General features: G+C 38.0%; 1 protein-coding gene across 12 annotated transcripts in view; it reads right to left on the bottom strand.

Annotated features, from left to right (window-relative positions):
* The window catches only part of Dock10 (dedicator of cytokinesis 10), a 258512-nt gene that overhangs the window by 36682 nt on the left and 203255 nt on the right, over positions 1-18575 (bottom strand). For 11 of the 12 annotated variants that reach the window (XM_076914939.1, XM_076914938.1, XM_076914934.1 and 8 more), the window contains exons 28-39: positions 15164-15310; positions 13933-14016; positions 12234-12330; positions 10557-10601; positions 4896-5071; positions 4654-4770; positions 2729-2840; positions 1963-2084; positions 1752-1866; positions 1594-1660; positions 1323-1370; positions 71-172 (exon numbers count right to left, since the gene is read on the bottom strand). In XM_076914939.1, coding sequence (XP_076771054.1) covers positions 71-172; positions 1323-1370; positions 1594-1660; positions 1752-1866; positions 1963-2084; positions 2729-2840; positions 4654-4770; positions 4896-5071; positions 10557-10601; positions 12234-12330; positions 13933-14016; positions 15164-15310 — 1232 coding nt within the window. The remainder of the gene's footprint in view (positions 1-70; positions 173-1322; positions 1371-1593; positions 1661-1751; positions 1867-1962; positions 2085-2728; positions 2841-4653; positions 4771-4895; positions 5072-10556; positions 10602-12233; positions 12331-13932; positions 14017-15163; positions 15311-18575) is intronic. The other variant, XM_076914933.1, reaches the window with a different exon arrangement.

The following is an 18575-nucleotide window of genomic DNA, read 5'->3' as shown; positions in this document are numbered from 1 at the left end:
TCACAAAATGCACTTTCACGTATAAACAACACATGTATGATTTTTAAATACCAAGCTAAGAAGATATTACCATTGTGACAAGAGACCTGATGTCTGGCAGGAAGGATTGGATCCCTTCAGAGTTCCATTGTTCTGGGTAGACTGTACAAACTTAAATGCTGCAGCGATTTTCCTGCAAGGAACACAAGTTTAAAGCACAGCTCCATATTTATAATGTATACATAAAAACAGAATAACCAGTGACGAGCTATTACTGAATGATGAGATGTTTCATACTCTGTGAATTAATGACAAGTAACGGGCTGGGAGATCGCTTATAATGGTAGAGTGCTTGCTATGAAAGAAAGCATCAGGACCTGCTTTCTGGACCTCAGCATCTCTGTAAATGGAGGCCCATCTGTAATCCCAGTCTCAAGATTCAGAATCAGGGGTCCACTGGGCAAGATGGCTAGCTAGAATAACCATATTGGTAAACTCTGGCTTCAGGTGAAGAGATATTGACTCAGTATTTTTGGTAAAGAGTGTTTGAGAAGACACCTAATGTCAACCTCTGGTTGCATTAAAACACAGGCAAACGCACACAGCCCAACACCACATACATAAGCAAAATAAAAATAAAATCAACATTTTAGTTTCTTATGAGAATAGGAAGTTAGAGGGCTTTGGATGTTCTTGTCTTTGTGACAAATGGTGCCAGCATGAAGTAATTCTAGATTAATTTTTGTTTTTACCTTACTAAAAGCATGTTCTGAAATAGATGTTTTACCCATATAAATTTATCTATCTTTCTGTTTATATATGTATGCCTGTATGTATGAATGCATCTATCTATCTATCTATCTATCTATCTATCTATCTGCATCTATTATATCTATCTGTTCTTTCTTCCCTTCTTTCTTTCCTTCCTTTTTTCGTATTTCTCTCTATTTCTCCATATATCATCTGTCTGTCTATCTACCATCTATGTACATAAATATCTATATAATGAAACATTCCCTCTCCCCTATCCTGGTCTTCTTCACAAGGTTGGAGGTCAATGTCGGATGTTAGCTCTCGAGCCTTCCATCTTGTTTGAGGCAGGGTTTCTTGTACACCACTGCAAATGTTAGACTATTGAGCCTGAGAGCTTCCAGCACAAAGAGAATTCTCACAGGAACATTGGGATTAGAGACCCCTTCCTTGTGTCTGGCTTTATGTGGGTTCTAGGATCCAAACTTAAGTCTTTATTCTTGCATGGCAAGTATTTCACTCAATGAGCCATATTCAAAGCTCTGTGATTTTTAAAAAGACTATGTTAATCTACTAGAATTTAAAACAATTACCTGATTATATTGCGTTTCCCCAGGTATCTAAAATTCTGAAGACAAACACTAGAAAGAGGAAAAAACATTATTATTTATATTCCTTAATTTATACACAACAACATAACAATTCATCTAAATATGTGGAAAGAAAAACAGTAAATTTTCTTTACATATTCCATATACTATTGTTGATATTTATTTACCATAGGGCTTCTTTGAATAAAGAGTGGTATAGTGAGCTATTTTGAAAGTTCCAGAAAATAAGTTATTGGATCAACCCTAAACTTACTCCAAGATGCTGAAGAAGTCTGACACCTCGGGACTGGGTGCTCTCTGCCAGTAGGCAATTAAAGTCTCTAGAAAGAAACACAGCATGGCATGAGGCTCTTAGAAATGTAGGTTTCTTTCTTTTCTCCTTTTATATTGACTTGAAGACATTCTGCTTACCATCTGAAATGGTCTTCATAATATGAAGAAAACACATAAGAAGACTCCTGGTTTCTGCTTGATCTAATTTGTCAAACCGAAGTGTTGACCCAATCAAAGACAGGGGCCTTGGGATCTGGGAATCAAAGGACCAATAGGGATAAGGAAGACTGAGAGAACCCTGGCTTGTAGTTGCAGTGTTTGACATGTGTGGCGGGGAGGGAAGCTGCACCTTTTCACAGTTGTCTGTCTTCTCACTGCTCTTCTCTGTGGTGCTTGGGTTGGAGTCGAGGCTCGCTAAGGATGCTCTGGAATCTGCATGGTTCACTGTAGAAATAGCTATTGATGAAAATGCTGCAAACAGAAGCCACAGCACACATATGGTGATGAGATGTATGAGCACAAACAAGAGCAAACATGAGGAAACAGGGTTGCTCACTGCTGAGGTGGGTACAGAGTTGTGACATACAATCTGGGATTGACTTGGGAGCTATGCAACATTTAAAGCATCACAACAGTGGCCATGATGAATCTAGAAACATTGAAACTGTTTTAAGTGCACATCAAGTTTTGTTCTTTTGATCTCTTAAAACGAAAAATAGACGGAGATAACTCATACTTTAACAGAAGATAGCTTGGAGGAGGGAGTGTTTAACTTGACAGTTTATGGGAAATAGAAATGACATTTCCAAAATAGTTTTTAATATAATCCTTGAAGCTGAAGAGCTATTATATTTTTTAAAAAGCTTTGCATAACAAAAAGCTAAAGACTGCAGAATAAAGTAATTTGATAACATCTGAGCCGACAGCCCTTTAAGCCAAGCAGAAGTGGACGTTACTGGATGGCATTCAAAGAAGCACGTTAAAGACTAGTTATATAGCATGGTGTACTTTGCCAGGTACATTATGCTTATGAATTATGGATAGAAAGCACCATGGTGTACAATGTAAATGTTGATGAGTGGTAAACACGAGTGTTCTCAGCAGGTCTTGAGTACCTGCTATGGAATTTAAAACGTCTTTGGAAAATGAGGTATCCACAGAAGTTGCATGTTTCATGGACGTCTGAGTCTGAAATCCTCCATTAGTGCTGAGGTCATCTCTAGATCCCTGCATTCAAAAAAGTGGAGAGGAGAGGAATGAGGGTTAGTGGGGTGCAGAATGGTGGACCATCATGCCTTTTACATCCCTCTCCATTAGGTATGCCATTTGACACTTTGTATTCTAGCAAAGATGTTCCACTAAAGTTGGCAATGACAATGAGTATTGTCAAAAGCATTCACAGTTTGATTTTTTTATGCACGGTGATAAGTTTTTATTCTTTTACAATTTCCTTCCTCCCACTAAGTCCTCCTCACACTATTATATCTTCTGCCTTTGTTTCTGCTATGTGACTCACTGGATTTCACAGAGTCTAGTTGAGTAGGCATGGGTTAGCCAGTGGAGCATGAGGAACTCAGAAATGGCTACATCATTGGAGATGGAGAATCTCTTTTCTCCAGCCTCCCTCCCCTGCCATTAGCTCCCCAGGGTTGGCGGGGTCCCATGATCCTCTCCACACCTATGACTGACTATTTACTGGCTTGCTCTTTTGCAGGGCCCAGTACAGGCAATCATAGCTATTGCAAGTTCCTGAGTTTAAAAACCATCTCATATGACAACATTTCATAGTTTCATAGCTTTCCTCCTCAATGTTTGGCTTTTACACTTTTTCTGCTCCTTCTTCTGGGAATTTTTTAAATGATGTATGAGAGACAATCTTTTATATGTGGGCTAAAACAATTACTGATATAGCAATGTATTAAACTATAGATTTAATATATATACATATATATGCATATATATGTATATATATGATGAGATTATATATATATATATACATCACTAGGGACTAGATTTTAAATCTGTATGTTCCGAGCATCTTGACAAATGTTTTGTTACACAATTTGATATTAAGGCACTTTACATTGTGTCAGGCACTTTGTCCCAGTTTACAAATATGAAAACAGAGGCCTAGAGAACTTGAATAACTTTCTAAAGGGTGTGTACATGTTACACAATGCTGATAGGATTTGATTGTTCCTCAAACAAAAAATTATCTAAAGGAATAATTCTAACTTTTAGAAGGTTCTATCCTGGACTATTACTGGATTCAGAGTATGTTTGTCCTCTCTCATGAGTTTAATTTTTTATGTATGTATTTACATGTTCATTTATGTGTGTGTACAGGAGTACGTGGATGTGGAGGTCAGAGGTCAATGTCAGGTGTTTTCTTCTATCATTTCCTACCTTACTTTTGTGAGGCAAGGTCTCTCAATGCACCAAGAGCGTGATTGACTTTGCCTGGCCAGTGAGCCCTCGGGAATTCTCTGTCTCTACCTTCTCCGTGATGAGATTACAGATTCATGTCACACACGCAGCCTTTTATGAAGGTGCTGGTGATGAAAGTCAGGTCCTCATGCTTGCATGCAAGCATTTTGCCAACTAAACCGTCTCTGAGAACCTTGAATAGTTTTCTGTACTGTCACCATACTGGCTGCATAGACGACAGTCACAATGGGCCACACTGGGCTTTTGACCATATGAGACACTTAGTAACCATGGGAAAAAATTGGGGAGCAGTTGGTGAAGAAAAAACATTGAGGCTAAGGCTATGAAGACATTATATAAGCTGCAAAGGCTGTGCAACCGTGGGTGGTGCTTCGGAGAATAAAGGGAATGAAAACGATCCCAAAGAGAGAAACGGGCCAAGTGGAAGCTGCAAGCACCCATTAGGGACAAAAGGTATTGATCAAGTACTTGTTGAAAATTGTTGTTTAACCCTAGCTCGCTTACAGGGAGAAGAAATGGTTATACAGCACATAAATATAAATAAGAGAAATTCCATAAGGAAATGGAAATTTGGAGAGCTGTGCAAATGTACCTGATTGGATGTATTCACTGTGAAAGGATACAGGTCCTTCAGGTAGATTCTTGGCATATTGTCCAGGAGCATGCCATACAGCGGCATGTACAGACTTGCTATCTGTGCCTGCTTCCTCTAGGTGAAGGCAGACAAGAGAAATGAATCACATAAAAATCAATAGGCTCAAGAGTTTTATATTCATTTAATGCAGCAGGCCATTAAATGGTGTTTTGGGGGAGAGAGAAAGAAAGACTACTTACAGGTTCCCTGTATCGATCATCGAAAGAATGCTTAGCCATTAGATTTTTTAGGACCGCTAAAGCTAAGTGCCTGATGTCTTGGTCCTCCTGCAGGGCAAAGCCAACTTCTCGGAGAAGAATTCCAATTAAGAAGTGTTTGCGGCAAAATTCATTTGTGACCGAGTACTCAGGCATATCTTTGAGAGGAAGAGAATATGTTATGGAAAACTTGATAGCCACATTATGATTACAAAAGGCAGATCAAACGGTTACTAAAACCCCTGCCCCCTGAGCGGGAGGGATTCTACAAAACAGCCTTGCTACAGCGATGTGGCCTGCTGTGACCTTGGAAGTGTCTCTTCAGATGGGAAAATATTTGCTGACCTAAACACAAGCACAGATACTAACACAGCATAGTTAACAGCCACTGCCTATCGAATGGGCAGCTCACGTCATTGCAGGGGCTAAAAGGTGTTTTTGTGTCTGTAGGAATTGAGAAAGGTTCTAGGAAAAGAGGGTTACATCAAGTTAGACCTTGGAGGATGCTGGATGGTTTGGACTTACTGAGATGGTAAATGGAGGTGGGGAAGGATGTTGGGAGAGAGGGAAGGCTTCCTTTCAATGGCACAGGTTTCTGAAATACAGACAGGTACATGGAGACAGACGTGTGTGAGGAATTAGTAAATACAGTGGTCAAAAGAGGGGGCCTGGAAATCGAGGCTTGAAATGTTGTGTGTGTGTGTGTGTGTGTGTGTGTGTGTTTGTGTGTGTCTGTGTATGTCTGTGTGTGTCTGTGTGTGTGTCTGTGTGTGTCTGTGTGTGTCTGTGTGTGTCTGTGTGTGTCTGTGTGTAGAAGGTGGAGTAACCTAAGTACAAATTCTGTATCCAGCACTTAGGTCCCCCTCATTCAAGTTCTGTAGGAGTGGCTAAGACTAGAAGGGTTTGTTTGTTTGTTTGTTCTTACTTGTTTTTTGTTTTGTTGAGGCTTGTGGGAGAGGAAGAACTTTAGAAGTCAGGGAATGCAGGCCCACCCAGTTAGCACAATCATGATGGGTGTGCCTTTGAGAGGCAGAGCCTTGAGGACTATGCATCTGAGGGCTTCTTGCTGTTACTGTACTTGCTGCCCTTCTGACCTTTACATTCTTCCTAATATTTGAGTTGTAGGAAAACTCTTGGGGGGCTTCTAGCCCCTCACTGGCCAGCATCACTGGCACTCACTAGAATAGTGCTTGATCTTTCTCAGGCATTCCTGCTAGAGCAGATTAATGATCCAATCCCCACCCTTGGAAAAAATTTAGGAATGTAGATTGTCAGCAATGACTACCACCCTTAGAGAGCATTTGGAAAAACAGATTGTTTTGGAAGCTAAGTTATGATGTTTTTCATAGTGGCTCTGTTGTAGAAAATCTTTGGGAACAATTTGAACCTCAGAAAGGCACACTCTTAATTGGTTGAGTAGGGATTTTTTTGAGGTCAGGGAACAAGAACAAAGGCAGCCTGACCAACACTAGCTGCCTTTCTTGCTGAAGAAAGATCAAGGTGATGATTAATTTCTTTTTCTCATTATATACTCTCAGCTTCCTGATCTGATTTAAGAAAAAATGTGTTAAATGAGTAGATATGTGCCCTGAGGATCTGAAGTAGATATGACTGATGTTTTTTTTATATAACACTTTAATTTGTGATTCCGCTAAGATTTTTATAAGATTGTTTTAAGATAAATAATAAAATAATTGATCCTTTCTTTATAACCTCAAATTGCTGCCTGCCAGTAAGAAAAACTAGCTGAGAAAATTACCTTGCTCGCTCACAATTTGTTAATCTATAACAAGTTGCTTAGTTACAAATGTATGTGGGTTCTTGGGAATAATTTTTTTTTTTTACCTGTACAATGTAATGTTTTTTCATGGGAAGGTATTGGGGAACATGTTGTTTTTCCATAATTGTTCACTAGAAAAAAATAGAATGTAATCACATTGTAACTTTATATTGCTTGAAAGGTTTTGCTGGGACCTATAAGCTTTGGGTGAAAAAATACAGTTGTTGGAGTCAACTTGTGAGAATTTGCTCCGTCTACCAAATGTATATATGTGCATAAATGTATATATGTATATGTGCAAAATTGTTGGAGCCAGCTTGTTGGAATTTGGTTCATCAACCAAAATGTGTATATATGCATATATGTAAAGTGTGTGTGTGTGTGTATGTGTGTGTATGTATATGTATGTAAAGTTGTTGGAGCTTGTTCATTGGAGCTTGCATCCACCAAGTATGTTTGAGTGTATGCCTGCTATACATCCTCAGCAACTGCACATCCTTTCCTTAGATTACTGAAGATATTGTTCAGAGCTGGTTTTCAATAATGTTTTTGCTTTTGTTTTGTTCTTTCAAGACAGAGTCTCTCTGTAGCCTGGAACTTACTCTGTAGACCAGGGTGGCCCCGAACTCATAGAGATCTGCTAACCTCTGCCTCCCAAGTGCTGGAATTAAAGGTGTGTGCCCCACCCCATCCCCCCCACTGCTTGGCAGACACTAAGGGTTTTAAGATCAATGGCCTGTGATTAAGCTCGTGATGTATTGACTTATTAATATGGTGATGGTATTTAGGTGAATTAGATATAGGAGCATATGAAGTGAGAGATACAACTCAATGTAGAAGGGACAGAAGAGACAGTGTTTGGGGGGCGTCATAGGAACTGGCAGCAGCAGGAACATCAGGACTAGCTGGCTGAAGGAAGTGACAGAGCTGGGAGAGGGAAAAGCCAGTGGGACTGGAAGATTTGAGCCTGAACTGTTATGTTAATTCTTTCGTAATGATTAGACTAATCTGCAGTTGTACATCATGTACAACAGTGTAATTTCCCCATAGCAGTGGGCTAACACCTACGATAACATTGGGGAAACTTCCTCATGTTGGAATGCTTAATGCCTTTATGAGTATGACCCCACAAATCCTGGTGACAAAAGCCAAAACATACAACTGAAAGTACACTGAAATTAGGAAATGTTTCTACACATCAAAGGAAACCAAGGGGAAGAAGAAGGAGGAGAGGAGGAGGAGGAAGAGGAGAGAGAGGATAAAATGGGGAGAAGGAAGAAGAAAAAAGATGGATGAGGAGGAGTCAACTTAAAGATTGCAAGAAAATATGGGCAAACTATATATCCTATAGGAAGGGGTGTGTTGGATTCAAAAGACAGAGGATCTGCAGAGATGGTTGAGTAGGTAAAAGCACTTGCTCCAATTGCAGACAACCTGGGCTCAGTTTTCAGCACACACAGTGGCTCACAAACACGTATAACTTCAGTTCCAGGGGATACAGTGCTGTAGTCTAGCCTCTGCAGACCCCAGACAACCAGGTGGTACACATATATACATGCAATCAAACATTCATAACACTTAAAAAAGTCCATCTTAAAAATGATAAAGCATAAATAATCTATACCAGCTAATGGCAAAACAAAATAATACTCTAAACTCTAATTATGGGTAAAGAACTTCAATAGGCAGTTTTCTAAGGAAGATGTTAAGTTCCTGACAAAAGAATAAAAAGTGTTTAATACCACTGATAACGAGGAAAGTGCAAATCATAGTCCCAGTGAGCTGTCAGCTCATGCCTGTCAGGGTGGCCACTATCAAATGTCAAATGATAATGAGTGATAGGGACGAAGTGAAGAAGCAGGAACCCAATACACTGCCCACGTGAACTTGAACATTAGTACAGCCAATATGGAAAACCAGAATGGGGATTCTTCAGATAAGTAAACGCAGAACTACGTCATTCAGTAATAAAACTTAAGGATATACACCCAAAGGAACTTAAATCAGAACATTTCTTTTTCTCTTTTTTAACTAATACATAAAAAAACCCATAAAATTTCTTCATGAGAACGAGGCAGCATGTAATGCCTTATATGTGTATATGCATATACATATGTATATACATATACATACATGTGTGCATTTATATATATGTTGCATGATGCTTAAATCAGCTAAACATACTTATGTCCTAAATATTTATTATTCTTCTATCATGAGAATATTCAGTGTCCTTTCTTTTAGCTTTTTGAAGTGTATAGTGTATTATGTTACCCAGTATCATTTCTCTACTATGCAACAGCAACCAGGACTTCTAGCTTCTACTGAAGCAGAACTGACTCTGTTTTGGCCAGTCTTTCTCAATATCTCCCTTACATACTTGCTGAGCCTCTCAGAACCACACCTGTACTCTCTCAACTTCTAGGTGCCTATGTTGTAGAGTCACATATAAGTGAGATCCAAGTGTAACTTGTCCTTCTTTCTGGCTCATTTAACTCACTGGAGTGAGATCTAGTTCCATCCATCATGCCACAAACGACACTAATATTTAATGGGCAAACAGTAATTCACCTTGCAATGTGCATTTTGTTCATTGGCAGTTGGAGCCCCAGGCTGTTTCCGTTTACTACCTCCTGGGAATAGTGCTTCAGTGACCACATGCCTTCTCAAGGACATGACAAGCATACCTCTGTTTATTCATACAGTAGGGGGATCTATCTATCAATCTATCTATAATTACTTTTTCCCTCCCTCCCTATCTTTTCTTTCTCTATCATCTATCTATCTATCTATCTATCTATCTATCTATCTATCCGTCTATCTATCTATCTGTCTGTCATCTATCCATCCATCTATTCATGTATACATGCATCTATCTATCTATCTATCTATCTATCTATCTATCTACCTATCATCTATGTATGTATGTATGTATGTATGTATCTATCTATCTATCTACCTACCTATCTATCATCTATGTATATCTCTATCATGTATGTATATATGTATCTATCTACCTACCTATCTATCATCTATATATATATCTCTATCATGTATGTATGTATGTATGTATGTATGTATGTATGTATGTATCTATGTATCTGTCTATCTACCTACCTACCTTTTATTTTGAGACGCCTCCAACTGTTTTCCCTCATGGCTTTATTAATTTACATTCCCACCAAGACTGCACAAGGACTCTCTTTTCTTCACACATCTTGTCATCATTTGCCATTTTAGACTTTGTATAAAAACTGACATCTTAAATAAACATCTGCAACTCCATGTTTGTTGGGATTTTATCCCAAAGATATGAAAGGGGGCAGGGGATCTGCTTTTTGCAAATAGTAGAGGGAGCAGTGGGAAGTGAAAACAAAACACAGACACTCAGGATCTCATCTGTGGATGTTAAAAAGCTGAGCTCCTGGAAGTAGACTAGAAACGTAGTTTGAGGGACTGGAGAGATGAGAGAAACGAGGCATTTTGCTCTGAGGCACAGACTCTCAGTGAGGAAATGAACTCATTATGATGCCAAGTATGTGGCATGGAGACTGTAGTTAATAGCAATGCTTTACAGACCAAGTTGTACGGAACACATGTGTGTAGCTGAGGACTTTATTTGTTGTACATATGAGGAAAATTTCAGATGACTTGGAAAATTAACACTGCAACCTCTGAAGAATAAAATATAAAGGAATTGAAATTAAGATATCAAATTGTAAGTGACAAGAGAGAAAAATTCAGATAAGCATTTGGATATGCTGGTTATAGGTGAACACATAGGCATTTGTAGCATCCATGCCCACTAACATGATAATACCGCTATGGTGCTTATGCAGGTAATATGAAATGTCATTGCTTACCTGAGGCATGCAACTCTCGAATTGATTCTGAAGGTGTCAAAGGATCTAGATATGGTATAAATAAAGAATAATTTCAGATACATCCATATACATATATATACATATGTATATATAAATTAGTTTAATTTATAGAAGAAATTTAAGACATATTTCAATTTACTTGCTATTATATCACCATTTTCCAAGAAAACTTAGGTTGTATGCCCTTCAATTTCATGAACAGAATATATATATATATATATTTGCTTTGTTGACCAAGAATGATTACACTAATAATGACTAAATAAAGGTTTGATTTCCCCCCTGAATATCTTAGCTAACTTATCTAGCCAAGAATAACTTGGCATTAAGTTGGAAAAGAAATTGTCTTCCTCTTCCTCCTTTTCCCTTTTCTTCTTTCTCTCCCAGTCCCCTATTATTTATTCATTGTTGAGGATCAAGCCTTAAGCTTCATACATTCTAGTCAAAGGACTCTACTAATGAGCTATGCCTTTAAGGACAGATAAAATAACATCACACATAAACAACATCCAAAGCCCAAAAATGTTTTTGTCTGACTTAAAATTTCTACTTTCCCCCTCCACTATGGGATGTGACAGTTCACTGGAAAAAGAATGTGGGAATCCATATAGATTGTATTTAAAATGAAAATATTAGCATATTTCTAGGCCTGCTGTTGCAACTTTCCTTCTGTAGTGTCAACGCAAGCTGCTGCAAGAGACTCTTTTCCTACTATTTTCGGATTTCTTGACCTTCAACAGGGCAGTGTGAACAGCCTATTCATAGCTTGGTATCACGGAATTTCAAGTTTCTGACTCAATTTCAGTATTCTCTTTGTGCTGGATGCTCAGTTAGTTTCTGATGTTTACTTTCACTCATGATTTTTCCCCATAGGCACACATTTATTCTCTCTCTCTCTCTCTCTCTCTCTCTCTCTCTCTCTCTCTCTCTCTCTCTCTCATTTCAAATTTACAAAATGAACATTTTATTGTGGTATTTATATTTTTGGTTGTGAGCCTAGCCTTTAACGGCTGAGCCATCTCTCCAGCCCTATTGCGGTATTTAAATGTAATGATGTATATCAAATTTTGTAAATGAAACATGCTTCATTCTGATTTCTGTACCCAGTCTTATCTCCTCTCTGGCCTAGGAGTGTCAAGAGTTTATAAGGCAGTCTTCCCTCCTTCCCTCCCTCCCTTCCTTCCTCCCTCCCTCCCTCCCTCTTTCCCTCTCTTCCTTCCTTCCTTTCTTCTGGCTTTCCAGTCTTCCTTGTGTGACTCTTAGAAGAACGCCATTCTGACTCAGCTATGCATGCTAACTAACAGCGTCAACTGGAGTTACATGCCTGATGTTTTTGTCCTTGTCTTTAGGTTTCACTATCAATGGAACTCAGCCTTTAGGAGCTAGTAGGATTCTCATTTTAATTCTTTGGTTTATAGTAACAAGGTTGAAAATTCTACTGGATTTCTCTCCAATGTAAAGGGGAAGAAAAATACAGTGTTGTAGTCATAACCACATGGGGATTTTTTTTTTTTTTTTTTTTTTGTATTTTTACCAGATGATTAGGCTTATATAGCCAAGTTAAATGTCCAAACAGAATGGTTAAGGAAATTGGAGAACAGAGTCGGAACAAGTGCCAGCCTTGTAGGGCCTTAGGAAGATGTTCGGACTTGTTACCTGGAATGTTCGCAGATCTTATGGGGAGACACAGAGGGATAAAATGTTCATGTTGACAAACTTCCTGAAGGAAATCAAACTTATATTGGCATAAAGTCTGAAACAGAAGCAAATGGTGTGGTTATGGTTTGTACATCAAGAAGTTTCATAAAAACAAGCAAAAGAATGAGAAAGGTGTGTGCTTCAATTGGACTGTGACAAAGAAGAAATAGTTAATTTTGTATGACCACCAAGTAGTTCCTAGGTTTAGGGGAGCCTGCTTGCTCAGAAGTGTTTCTTGTAGTCACATTCATTATATCTGCACACAGATCAAGACAATCTATAGGAAGAAAGCAACTGTATCCCACATTCCATTTCTATGAGAGAACACCTTGAGTTGTGCTTATGTTATATGTTTATTGTATGTTCAGTCCTGTTGTATCATGTGAATGGAGCCCTCCCAAGACTCCAACTCAAATCACAGAGCAGACTGATTATAAACAGGTGAGGTCCAGTATCAAGGAAGACAATGGTTCATATTATCTGAAGTGGCATCAAGTCCACAGGCCCCTAGTTCTCAACATCTGTCATTTAGTTCCTTTCTCCCCTGTTTTTGCAAAAAGATGTCTTTTTTTCATAACATTTGGATTTGGTCAGATTTAGACTTGGTCTAAGATAAACATACTTTACATAGGAATGATTAACAGTCATAACAGTTTTATATCCACTCTCATGTATGAGAGACAATAGTTTTTAAGAGTGAATTAGCTTGTCATTACTATGTACACTAATAGTAGTTCACAAAATATAAAAAAAATCCTTTTACCTCAGAATAGAATTCTATTTCTTGCAACAACATTCAGTAATGTAGAAAATTGCCATTTCAAACAAGAATGGTATTCGATGTGCTCTTTTGTATGTGAGCAAGTATATAATTAAATTACATACACATATTAATTATTCTTCACTGAGAATATGCCAATTGATCTTCAAAAAATATATAGGTCTAGTACAATCATATTTAAATGGAGATTATTCACAGTTCATGCATCAAAGGAACACAACTGGATAGTTTTGAAAGAAATATTTAAAGAACTTTATACAGCTAAGGTTATTTCTACAATAGTTTATAGGTATGAGTGTGTCTGTGAAAAAAGAGAAAGATCTCAAATAATAGCTTAATGTACATCTTAAAGTCTCAGATAAAGAGGAATGTGCAAACCTCAAAGAATGGAGTAGTTACAAAAAATAATGAAGGCTGAGGGAAGAAATTGATGAAATAGGAACATAAAATATCAGCCGAAGAGTTGGTTCTTTGGAAAGATACATATGATTGACACACCCTATCCAAACTAACTAAAGAAAGAAGATCCAAATTAATAAAATTAGAGATAAAAAGAGTATTGTAATAAACTACAATGAAGTCCAGAAGACTGTTAGGGAATATTTAAAACAATAACCCTGGGACATCTAGAATAAATGAAGGGTCTAATAAAATTAAATTATGAGAATATAAACAACTTGAATATCCATATCAATGAGATTAAAATAGTTATAGAAATTTTGTCAACAAAGAAAAGTTCCAAACCAGATGGTAGAGACATTATTTTATGACTCACGAGGTGGATGCTAAGTCAGTGTTTCAGGCAGATACACACAGAGATTACCTTAGTTACCATGCTGGATGGGGCCAACCATTACTTCCATCCCTGGTCCTTACCTTGAACTCACCGGAAGAGAACATGCTGATGTAATTGTTCACCATCTTAAACACAAATCCCCGATCCATAAATGTAAAGCAGCGCTAAGAAGATATAATTTCAAAGTCAAATCTTTTTACTTGTGAGACTTTGGGAAAGATGATTATATACTGAATCAGAGTAATATTCAACTAAGCATGCTATGTAAGTGTTTAAAAAAAAAATCTCTAAAGCATGTTGGAACACCCATCCGAATATAGCAACTAATTCAAATGTTACAGATAGGATTAATGCTTGAGGTTCTAAACTTGCACCTAATAACTGTTTAAAATATTGCCTGGAATTCTGTAACGAGGTATTTTAGGATTTCCCTTTTATATACAAAGTTGCCTGCTTTTTAATTACTTGGTTACATCTTATTACTGTTTTTAGTACATTGATCCCAGAGTAGCTTGGGTGGAGACCATCTGCTGTACCTCTGGGTGGGATGGAAAATGGTACAATGGGCCAGTACTCTCTTCATTCTTATTGGTTTCCTTCGCCAGGGGATTGTTTTCTATTTCATCCAGGGAAACATGCATTTGAAGAACAAAGAGAAGAGACCCTGCAATTTTTATGAGGGAGCAGTTTCTATATTTTTCTCTATTACTTTTAACAATCATCCCCCAAAGCTTTTGTTGTCTTTTGTGTCAATAAATGCCATTAAATTTAAAGTATGTGTGTATGGTAGACATTTATAATATAACCTTTCCATTCACAAACTTTTTGTATGTATGTGTGCATGTGTGAACCTGAAGTCTATGTGCTCTGTTGTTATTGCTGTTATTAGTAGATACACTCATTGTCAATCTATTCATTTGATCATTGCCATTTACGTTGCATCTTAGACATTTTCTGTTGCCTCCACATAAAGTTTATACATAGACAGCAATGACCTCAAGAGAATGACATCACCACAAGGTGACTCCTCTCAGCATCTCTGCTTCCTGTTTGAAATTATTTAGAAGCACCATGACTTGACAACACTCAGGTGCACATTTTTATCTAACCTTCATTTTTCTTTAATGAGCCTCTGGGCTCGAATGAATATTAAACATATTTCAAGAGAAGAGGTGTAAAAGTGGGAGTGTTCATCTCACTGTTGAGTTTTGATACTTCATTATAAATAGAGATTAAGTTAATGACATTTAGGATACCTTGCAGCCACTGTCAAGGGGACTTGAACAGAACAGTGCTCTCGCATAGCTGTACCTTAAGGAATCTGGCAACGCTGTGGTTCGCCCTTTTGGTTTCCTCAAGGGCATCCTTGCATTTCCAAATCACATGGTCGCACAGGCCCATCACCAGGTTGTCTAGTTCACTTTGGTAAGACTCAGGGAATCTTTGAGCTCTGGGAAGCTAAGGAAAAAATGTCTTGTTCATAACGTGGTATGTGAATTTCCAAGCCAGGACAGCAAACTGAAAGACTTACCTTACTTTACAGAACAGCTAACCAAAGAAGTTCTTTGGAAAACTTGAAAAGCAGTAATAAATTTCACAAGCCTTTTAAGTTTCAAGGTCATAATTCTACTGTTCTGACTAAATGTTCCCTTCTAGCTTGACTGGTAAATTTACACTTTTTTTCCATTAAAAACTGTTAATCTCAAATACTCAAACCACATAGATATGTGCAAAGTAAAACATGAATAATTTTATGCCCTCATATTAATTCCCTTCTTTTGCCTCCCAAGCAATAACTATTAAACTTTAAATAAAATATATTAATTTAAAGATGAATATTATTCTAAAACATTCATTTAGTCAGATAGCTCCATTTATTTTAATTTAGAATGAATATTAAAATATAAATCTATGAGTGTTCAGCCTTAAAAGAGACATCTTCTATAGCATGGCCCCTTTCTAGGACAAGGAAACATCACAAAAGAAAGTAAGGAAAGAATTTAAATCATGGAGGATTGGAAATAGCGTTGTGGAATTTGGCCATCCAGATATGACATTGCTCTGGCTACTGTGATTAAACAGTGGCTACAGCAACCTATACAGGATTGGATACTTAAACTTTCAATCATGGGTGGAGGGAGTGCCCACATGGCTCTGCTTAAGTCCCTAAGGTGCTAATGACTGCTAATGGATGCTGGAGGAGAGTATGTAATTTTGTCTAATGGTGTGACCTATGGGGGACTAGATGGGAAGAAAAAAGGGGTACAGAAGGAAAGAAAGGGGGATAACAAAGGATATTGGGGAGGGGAGAATGTGATTTTAATATATTGTATACATGTAAGACTGTCAAAATGTAAAGAAATAGGATGATAATGAATATCCTGGGGATGGCTCAGTTGATAAATTCTCTACTTTGGAAGCAGGAGTAACTGTAATAACTGGGGATGTTGGCTTGCATCTTCAACAGTATCACAGGGAGTAGGAACAGAGACGGATTCTTGGAGCTCACTGGCTACATAGAGTAGCCAATCACGGAGCTCCAGGTTCAGTGATAGACTGTCTCAAGAAACATTAAGATGAAGAGTGAGTGGTGTCACCTCTGGCCTTCTCAAGACCTCAGCAAACACATGCTTTTCTGCACACACACACACACACACACACACACACACACACACACACGCGCGCGCACACACACAAACACAAACACTTATACACTATCACATACACATTGTACACTTACAAAAATAAAAATGTAAAAACTTGTAACAAATAAGCAAATAACTGGATGAAAATTGGTACTGGTCTGAAATAGTTTCTAACATGAGTTCTAGTCAGTCCTAAACTATGTTTCCAGAATGTCCAACAGACAAGAAATATCAAGATCCTTATAACACAAGATATAAAAGAGCTTAGATGTGAGATTGTATAATACACCCATCACAATTTTATGTCATGTTTGGATGTCTTTATAAAGGGGGACAATTTTAGACAGCTGAGCTCTTTCTTTGGGTTCACATAGGCCTTTCCTATAAGGTCAATAGAACTCTTTCATCTCCGCAAGTTGGCTTTAGTAATTATTGTCACTACAATTAGAGTTAGATTGAGTCACATAATTTTCAACTGCAAGCATGCAGCCTTTCATACTGTAGAAATACAAACCATGAGGGCTGTTATTACAGGGCTTGTTCTAAATGGAGACTTAATAATGGAACATTGAAGCTGACTTTTATTTTTCTTTCTGCAACACCATTTGTAATAATTGTAAGTATTACAAGTAATACTGAGAGTATACTTGTAATACTTTACAACACTTTAAGTATTTTAAAAGCCTCATCATTATTTTTGTATGTATTTAAACTTTATTGTTGAAATCATACAAATTGATAAGAACATCAAATCTCATAAATCACATATGCCATTTTCATTCTTCTCCATTTATCTTGGGCAATAAAGACAAATAATTTACCTGTCCAAAAAACAATAGTCATTTATTTATTTATTGTGTTTGTGGGGAGCGTTGAAATAGACAGGTATATATGGCTGTGTGTGTGTGTAGGGGTGGAGGTCAGAGATTAATCTCAGCTGTCTTCTTTACGAGCTGTCCTTATTTTGTGGGACAGACAAAATCTCTCTTTGAGACCCGATGCTTGCTATTTAAGCTATGCCTAGTGGCCAGTGAGCTCCAGGTAATGCACCAGTCTCTACAGCACTGGAGTTACAAGTATATGAGACCACACCTGGCTTTATATGTGGGTACAAGGACTCACACTTGGGCCCTTGGCTTGTGCAGAAACCCCTTTACTGACAGGGCCATCCCCTGGCTCAACAAACACTTGTCACATAAGTAAAACACATTTGTAGTTTCCTCTTTGGGGCTTGTTAATTTCTAAGACTTATTACATATAGCAGAGCTTATATTGTCTCCTTTGAGAGATTTTGTTATTCTTTTTGTCCTCCCTTCTTTTGAAATTCTCTGTGTTGTCTACTCATACTCTTAACCCAAAGGCCTGTGGTGTGCTAAACACACATGGAATAATATCCATCATTCCCTAGATAAATATCAGAAAAGGTTGAGGTGAAGGATAGGTGGAAGGGTATTGTGATGACTCCCAAACTGCACATCTGGAACAGAGAGGAGGAAGAGTTGGGTTGTTAGACGGCAAGGTCATGAGGGGTCAACCCAGGTCTGGGGCATTTGGGAGCTTTGTTGGAAATTAGTGAGTGATGGGGAGGAAAAGAAGGTTAGTTAGTTCCGTGGACCTGCTGGGAAGACCTGTAGCAGATGCCAGGAATATGAATGATCCTAAATCAGAGGACTAGGATCACACAGGAATACTCTCTGTGAAGCCACATCACAGCATCAGTGGACCAAATTACACGTTGCTCCTGACTCCCTCAGATTCTCCAGACTTGCTCCTGAAGTTCATGACTAAAATTCCTTAAGTGTAGAAAGCCACTCACTCCATAATTAAAAGAGAGAAAAGAAAAGAAAGTACTCAAACACTTGGGAGAATTCTACTATGAATGCATTTGTGTCAAATGACGACAACTTTTCCTATGGAAACTAGTAAGAAAAATGGAAGGTGCTGGAATTAGTCTGAGGGCTACTGTTGAAGTAGGTAACAAAAAAGCAAGTTGGGATCAGTAAAGATGAACTGCTGGGCATAGTGGGGCTGTCTAGATGGTTTGTTCTTAGTCTGTTCTGTGGCCTTCCTAGCAGAGA

This window comes from Arvicanthis niloticus, chromosome 17 (genome assembly GCF_011762505.2).
Source record: "Arvicanthis niloticus isolate mArvNil1 chromosome 17, mArvNil1.pat.X, whole genome shotgun sequence".
Lineage (NCBI taxonomy): Eukaryota > Metazoa > Chordata > Mammalia > Rodentia > Muridae > Arvicanthis > Arvicanthis niloticus.
Note: the sequence above shows the minus strand (reverse complement) of the source record. Positions and strands in the feature narration are given on the sequence as shown.